The 8,513-nt window shown below is 38.3% G+C and overlaps 1 protein-coding gene across 1 annotated transcript; it reads left to right on the forward strand.

The window, feature by feature from the left end:
* Positions 1–2,998: 2,998 nt before the first annotated feature.
* LOC108761819 (52 kDa repressor of the inhibitor of the protein kinase) lies at positions 2,999–6,150 on the forward strand. Its single transcript, XM_018508557.1, has 3 exons — positions 2,999–4,820; positions 4,929–5,460; positions 6,120–6,150. The coding sequence occupies exons 1-3, from the start codon at positions 2,999–3,001 to the stop codon at positions 6,148–6,150; spliced, it is 2,385 nt and encodes a 794-aa protein (XP_018364059.1).
* Positions 6,151–8,513: the final 2,363 nt, after the last annotated feature.

Raw genomic sequence — 8,513 nt, forward strand, 5'->3', positions numbered from 1 at the left:
TATATATATATATATATATATATATTAGCTATCAATGTAATACTTTAATGTTCTCCTTCATTTATCAATATTAAAGATAGCAATTTTACTGGAATGGCAACTGAAAGTAACTAACGAAAGTTTATGCTATATAGTCTCATTTTGCAAAAATACGTTGTATTATTTTACACAGTTCAATATTAGAAAAAATGTATGTATGTCAAAATAATAGTATCGATAACTCTCTTTATTAAAATAAAAATTAAATTTTAGATCTTTCTGTTATAAACCCTGTTAAAAATTTAATCGGTCTTAAAATATTTAATAATATAATATGTTTAGATTACCTGATTTCTCCTTTACGGACGATAGTTACAAGATATGAAAACATTCTAAATCCTTCTTTGCTTCCCCACCTGAAGATTCTTTTCAAACTCATCGTGACCGTAAAACAACCCAAGATAAATAAATTTCCGAAATTCCAACGAAGATAAAGTTTATGCTGTAAGCTCAATAATTTTTATTTTACAATATTTTATATTTATATACAAATTAATATTTTATATAATTATATTAATATTTTTAAAACTTTAAAAATAAATATATTTAAATCCAAAAAAGGTTGTTCAAAAATTAGAACTGTTTTCCTTGATATTAGCGAGAGATTTAATTTTTCATTTAATTAGTTAACTTAATGGATTACAAATTGATACTAACTATAAATTAGCCTCTCTGGATAGTATCTCATTATTTACAAATATCCCTTTTGAATTAACAATTAAAGGAATTTCTGAAAGATGTGTAACGATGCACCCCCATAAATGCATCGTTTCCGGCACGAACAACTCGCCGGATGCCGCTACGGTGACCCCCGGTCACCGTAGGCGATGAGAGCGCGGTGCGCTCGGCATATTTTTAAGAAACGCAAACATAATTCCAGGCCGCGAGACTCGCAAGTCCACGAAACCCGAGCGTCGCCGAACGACGCCGAGCGCCGCAGCTCTCGCTCGTATTGTTCCACGCCGAGAGTCACCGAGTGATTCCGGAACAATACGAGCGGGAGCAACAATACAATATAAAAGTCCGGCGAACTAAGATTTCGGGCTTTTTGTTCCTGATCCAGCTCCTAGCACACCGACCGATTAATAGATCCGAAATCCTGAGCAATACTGCGGTGGTGAGGGTATTCTCCGCCACTACCGGCATTTACCGGTCCGATATTGCATTCGACTCCGCTCTCCGACTCACCGCTCATCGCTAGCTCCTCGGACCGTTTCGCTGCACCGCGGCGGTAGGGCTCGCCCTGCCTCTGTCGGCCGTTTCCGACCAGCTGCAGCGACCGCTCCGAGAGCCTTGCAACGAGACGACCGAGACGAGAGTTCCGCTTCTCCGCGATACGCGACCGGCTTCGACAAGAACCAGGGGGTTGGCTTTTGCCCGCCTCCGTCGGACGCTCCCGACAGTCGAAGTCGTGCCGTATCGTACGATATGCAGAAAGCGCACACATCGGGGCGACGTATCGCTCCTCGCGTTGCGAAGCGTCGCGCGAATATCACGTGCAAGCGGTGTAAGCCCGCGTTCCGCGCACCCCGCGTCACCGAACAGTTCACGCGACAACGCTCGTATTGCGAACCGTGCCCGCCGCACGTACACGTACACATCATACACATGCACACCGAACACATACACCGACACGTATTATACACGCACACGTACACCGCCGTCAGCAAACAGACCAGCCGCGACAAATCGTATCACACGCACGCGCGCGCGCGCGCGCGCGCGCACGCACGCGCACGCACGCACGCACGCACGCACTCTCTCTCTCTCTCTCTCTCTCTCTCTCTCTGTCACATATATACAAGAATATACTCTCATTATCACACGAATCTGTATTAATTCCGTTATTACCGCCCAGTGGCGGATCCACGGGGGTGGTCAATGGGGTCATGACCACCCCCTTTGAAATCAATCGTCAGTCGGTTCGGTTCGGTCGGTTAACATAAATACTACAATTTATGTTATACTAATGATTCGTCTATTTCCTATAGTTATCAAGTTATTTGCTATTGTTTACTATTTCTTTTATTAATTAAGTATTCCTCTACTATGGGATATATCGGGATAATTCTAAGTAGAGTTATTTCGTTATTTATCCTACCGTTTAAATCTGCAATAATAATTTTTTCAAACGTGTATTCTTTAACCGTATAACTGCAGCTATCCATTTGTTACGTTGTTCGAATTTCCAACTTGCCGTTGGGAATCTGTAAAATTTACATTTATTATTTCTTCCGGTATTTTTGCAATTTACAACACAACTATCATAGCCCATTTTGAATAATTTGTTTATAAAAAATCACAAAGCGTTCGGCACACAGATTTGACAAATAACAGAAAGCCGTGGTGAGAGTGGCTACGTTTATACCGTGCATTTAGGCCTATACAACGGTCTATACAATAGATATTCTTGTTCATCCTGTAGGTTAAACAAGGGCATTGTATAGGACGCGACCTAAATGTACGGTGTAAACGTAGCCAAAGACACCTCATCGTATAATTCGCGGACTAAGCGCACAGTGTAAACAAAGTCAGCGACCTAGCGCGTCTACTTTGATTTTTTTTTCTTGATAGGCTAACAAACAAAAACATAACCTCGACGAATTCTGTTGCTTACGTAGCTGCGTTGCGATTTAAATGATATTCATGAAACAAAGAATTAAGTTGTTATTAATATAAATGTAAGTTAGTTTAGTTGAAGTGAGAGAATTTTGATGTCTGAATGAAAATCAACGCGACGCGAAATAAAGAAGAAAGTAATGGTAAGTTAGTTTAGTACATAATAACTTTGTTTGGGGCTTTTGTTTGGTTGGTTTTAATGATTTTTGTTGCACCTTGATAACTTTAATCACTAATAGGTAAATGCATGATTAATTAACATTAATATTCTCGCAAAGAATACAAAACTAATGACTGGATAATTGTTCGTTATATTGTACTGACTGTGTTTATGTAAAAAATGTACTGGCTTGATTGTGAATGTTTTTTTTCTTTGGTTGGTTTGGGTCAGGCTGATAGTGTGGAAAAAAGAGGTGGTGGATCGAAACGAAGTGGCCATGATGCTAGTTCAATGCGAAAAATTAACACGTATTTTTTTAAAAAACAAAAAATTGATGGTGAGGCTTGCATTTTAACAGAAAAGGAAGTGCCTGCACTGAAAACCACTAATACCAGTAATGAAAATTGCTTTAATGATAATGATTCGAATAATGTTGCTTCTACTTCTGTTGCTACTAAACGAGACATGCCGTCTACGTCATCTGCAATATCAAATGACTCGTTGAACTCTGAATTCGCTTCAGATATCGGAAGCTATATTAATGAAAACATGAATCAATTATCTGATTCTACTAGAGCATTATTGCTTGAGAAACATTGGATGCCACCATCTAACTATGTTTTTCCGCATAACGTTGTAATAAAACTAGGAAAGCCAAGCAAAAAATTTGCTCAAAGATCTCACCTTGAAAAATTCCATTGGCTTGTGTTATCACACGTGGATCAGGGGCTTTATTGCAAGTATTGCGCCTTGTTTGCTACTACTGCCACAGATTTTGCTAGGTCAAACCTCAGACGACTTGTAAAGGAACCACTGAAGGTTTTTGACCGCTTATTAGGAGAAAACGGGTTATTAATACAACACCAGCGCAATCATTATCATCAGATGGCCGTCGAAAGTGGGAAAAATTTTTTAGCATGCTATCATAAGCCGGAGCTTGATATTGTCAACCAGATTTCCACTCAACGAATGGCTCAAATTATGGAAAACAGAGATCGCTTGCGACCAATTATAAAAACAATAATATTCTGTGGTCGTCAAAATATACCACTACGCGGCCACAGAGACGATGGCCAGTTTTTCAGTACAAATACCGACAAAAGTGTGGTCTCCGCTCCAGAGGGGAATTTCAGAGCTTTGTTGAAATTTAGAATTGATGCTGGTGACACAGTTCTCCAGCATCATTTAGCAACAGCAAGTTCAAATGTGACTTACATAAGCAAAACTGTGCAAAACGAACTAATAGACATCTGCAAAGAGAAAATACAGGAAAATATTTTACAAAACGTGAAGAATGCTAAGTTTTTCTCTCTGTTGTTTGATGAGACCACAGACATTTCTCATACCGAGCAGTTGAGTCTATCATTTAGATATTATAATAACGGTGTTATTAAAGAAGACTTTATATGCTTTTGCGACGCTTATGAGATGCTTCGATGTGAAGAAGCAGATAGCAGCAAAGAACTTCGGTTAACAGGAGTTGCATTAGCAAAAATTGTAGAAAATCTTTGCCACAAATTTGATATAGATTTGACTTTCTGTGTGGGTATTGGCACCGACAGCTGTTCAGTGATGGCCTCCGATGTGAAGGGTGCAGTTCAGGAACTAACTAAAAAAGCCATTCACGCGAAACGTTGCCCTTGCAATAATCATGTCTTAAATAACTCCTTGGCCAATTCATCAAAAGTCGCGTCGTGCAGAAACACATCTGCGACGATGAAGAAAATCGTAGCGTTTGCAAACGCATCTGCAAAACGCCATGAAGTATTTTTACAAGAACTTGGCGGCGTGGCAATTCAAAGTATATGTGAGACGCGATGGGTTGAAAGGCATGATGGACACTTACAATTTCAGGGTGATAATCTGATCAAAATTTGTAACGCCCTGGAGAGAATATCGACATGGAAAGATAGCAAAACATCAAGCGATGCCCATTGTCTCTTACAAACACTGCGCAGTTCCGACTTTATCATATCATCAGTATGCTTGAATGACATTTTAGGTAGGTAACCAAACCATTCTTTACTTTTTTGAAGGATGGATTTCGTTCAATCGACCAACATATCTTGCGGGTGCATGTACGTACTAATATGTATTTTTTACGTTTTAGGTACAACCGTTGCACTGAGTCGCTTTTTGCAAACTGCATCTATAGATATGAAAAGAGCCACGGATGCAATAAAGGACACACTTGACGTGTTGAAATCAAAACGAGAAAACGTGGACTCTGTGTTCCAACAATTATTTTCAGAAGCTCGGGAAGTAGCAAAACAACTAGATGTTGAGTTGAAATCGTCGCGAACTATTTCCAGGCAAACACATAGATCAAATCATCCGGCGCAATCTGTAGAGGAGTATATTCGAAGATCAATATACGTACCCCTCTTGGATTGTGTTATAAACGATCTAAGCCAAAGACTTTCTCCTGATGTTCTGGATCTATTTCAGTTAGGAGTCTTTTTACCTAAGTCGACATACAGCGACCAAGACATTGATACGGTACGAAAAGTCGTGCAGATGTACCAGCCATTTTTGGACGGTAGTCAAACATCTTCAGTTGTTAACGAATACCGACTCTGGATGATCAAATGGAAAAGGGAAATAAAAAATAAATCCCCCATCCCAGAATCGGTAGTTCACCTGTTAGAAAACTGCGACAAAGATTTGTACCCCAACATTAATATTTTTTTGAAAATACTTGTTACTCTCCCAGTAAGCGTAGCGACTGCTGAAAGATCATTTTCAACTCTACGTAGAGTCAAATCTTGGCTACGTGCCTCAATGGCACAAGAGAGATTATCTGGACTAGCTCTTCTAAATATACACAAAAACATAAATCTCGACGTTGATGAGATAATTAACAAATTTTCAAAAAAAAAAAATAGAAAAATTGACTTTGTAATTTAAATTAAAGTTTTTTTTGTATAATCCGTCACGTTTTTTTATTTTTCAAGTCATTTGCTGCGTAACTGTGTAAGTATCTGAAAACTGACGATGACGAAGCTTGAGAAACCTCTCGCTCCACTCCACTCGTTCTGTTTTCCAAGTTGGTAGGATACCTAGGTGACCTCCCCCTAATCTGGAGGCTGGATCCGCGCCTGTTACCGCCTTGCATCTCTCTCCTTCTGGCCGAACCTAATTGCGACCCTGGCCGCAGCCCGTGACCGACGAGCTACGTCCGCGCAAAGTCAGGTTGTTTCAGATGGAATCGTATTAGTGAACACTAGAATACCAAAAGATAAATTTTTGGTTGCTATCCGATTGATTCTCAATTTTACTAATTTTTCTTTTAACAATGTAGGTATATTGTAGGCAAATTTTTGGCACTCTAATTGACTTATCATTATCCCCGATCATATCGGATATAGTTATGCAGGATTTGAAAGAAGTTACTATTAAGAAATTATCCATATATAATATCTTTAAGATATTGTACATAGATGATATCTTACTAGTTGCTCTAAAAGAGTTTTTCAATAAAATTTTAGAAATTTTTAACTACTTATACGAACGGTTACAATTGAAAGTCATTATCTGATCTACATATCATAAAAAAGGCACTATTTTTGGTATCGTAGACAGAATATTACTGCCGAGTAAGCAATTTGCTAACAATTTAGCATTAAACAGATTTAAAGCTTGGTAGCAAATCCGGTGCCATCTGTGTCAGCAGTAAGCTTGTGTTTTGCAGGTAAGCTTGCGTTACAAAATTATTCCTGCCGCGAATTTATAGTTAAATAATGCTATGTAAAGTTTACTGTCAATTTGTTGTCAAACAGCGTTACACAAAGGCTTGTTACTAATTTAATGCCAATTTGTCCTCAAACAGTGCTACGCAACAGTGCTGCCAATTTAATGTCAATTTGTATCAGGGACGCGGTAGTGTATCCTGCCATGTTAAAAAAAAAGTGAAAGGACATAAAGACACTACAAGTCTCTTATCCAGAAGTAGCAAAGCAAGGTATATCCTCGCTCATGGGATACCCCGCGGGGTGAGGGGCCGGAGGGAAAACTGGGCGAGAGGGGTACTGTGGTGCGGGGGGACAGCCAATGAGCGAGCTGCTTTTACCTCCCACCACCTCTCACAGTTTTCCTCTCCGGCCCCCGGACCCACGGGCGCATGTGTGTGTGAGCTTGTGACGTCACGACGCGAGGAGCGATGTGACGAAGGTCCTGCGAGCTCGAGAGCGGAAGGGCGACTGAGGTAGGGATGGGCGATGTTTCGTCGATTATACAAAAATCGATATTTTTCCGCTCAATAATCGATACTTGATTCGATGTTCCAGAATTCGATTAATCGGTACATCGATCTTTTTTTTATGACATCGATATGGTTGGCTCTCATTGATCTACCCAAAGACATAACTACCCAAGAGTCCTAGATTTATTAGAGACTAGAGAGACAGTCCCTAGCAGGCATTTAATTAATTTATGAAACAATTTTCTCATTACTAGTAAATATTTTTGGTAACCAAGAAATTGCTTTCTGAAATAAAAATTATATTTTGTAAAAAGTAATCAATGTACGATTTCTAATACTCATGTCATAAATTTAAGAAAAATGTTCTCTTATTAACAACAATCAGATTCAAATATTGATATTTATTAGATTTAATAAAACAATTTTCTACTGACAAGTAATTGTGTTTTTAATATAATAAAATATTTTCTTTATTGATAAATTATTTGTTTCAGGATAATGTTTTATTGGAACAAAAAATAAATTTATTGTGACAAGTAATTAATTCTTTCAATCGATAAATTACAATTCAAGAAAATGTGTTTACTTGAAACAAGTAAATATTTTTTTCTGTGGAGATACATAAAATTGTACTCTATTTCTTCTTTTATTTTGTAATAAAAATAATTTAAAAAATTATTTTTCGTGGGTACATAAAGTTGTACTCGATGTCTTCTTTTATTTTGATAAAAATAATTTTTAAAATTATAATTCAATATATTTTTAAAAATTGATAATAAAAAGAAATATATATATAAAATTTAGCAAGCAGTTTTTTCAAATCATCGATTTTATCAACATCGATGTTTTCATCCACGACGAATCGGTCAATCAAAAATCGGATTGCCTCATAATCGATTATTAAAGAATCGATGCTTTTCTTGTACATCACCCATCCCTAGACTGAGGGAGTTCGCACGTTTTTTCACACCAATGCCCATTCGCCCTCCCTCCCCCTCGACCTCCTCGCGTATCCAGAACCCCCTTTACCATATGCTCGATCTCGCTCGCAGCAACGCTCGCGTATCTAGAATCCCCTGTGCCGTATGTTCGATCTCGCTCGCACCAACGCTCGCGTCGATGGATTGGATCGAAGATTTTTGGAAAGACATACCGCGACATGTCACGACACGTTTCGCGGGTGACGTCATCGATGCGTTCGATTGTACCACACACACACTTTTACTGTCGTGTTTTGTTAGAGTGTTAGTTTAATAAAAAGATATATTTAAAATAAGAATGATTTCCTTTGTATTAGTATGTGTTTAAGAAAAAATATTAAATAAGAATGATTTTACACAGTTTTTTCCTGGTGGATATCACATCCTTATCATGTGTGAGAAGTTAGCCCCCCTTTTTTTGAAAATTAAAATTTTGACAATTGTTCCAGATTGTTCTGAGTTTGTTCTACATTGTTCCAAAGCGATATCATCTTATTCCAAATCGTTCTCCAAT

This window comes from Trachymyrmex cornetzi, unplaced genomic scaffold, assembly GCF_001594075.2.
Source record: "Trachymyrmex cornetzi isolate Tcor2-1 unplaced genomic scaffold, Tcor1.1 scaffold264, whole genome shotgun sequence".
In the NCBI taxonomy this organism is placed as follows: domain Eukaryota; kingdom Metazoa; phylum Arthropoda; class Insecta; order Hymenoptera; family Formicidae; genus Trachymyrmex; species Trachymyrmex cornetzi.

Excerpts from the sequence above, each read along its gene's own strand:
- LOC108761819 (XM_018508557.1), top strand. The coding sequence starts at position 2,999 with ATGTACTGGCTTGATTGTGAATGTTTTTTTTCTTTGGTTGGTTTGGGT. Across the intron at positions 4,821-4,928 it reads ATGCTTGAATGACATTTTAG|GTACAACCGTTGCACTGAGT; the intron begins GTAGGTAACCAA and ends TTTACGTTTTAG. Across the intron at positions 5,461-6,119 it reads CCAGAATCGGTAGTTCACCT|GTATATTGTAGGCAAATTTT; the intron begins GTTAGAAAACTG and ends TTAACAATGTAG.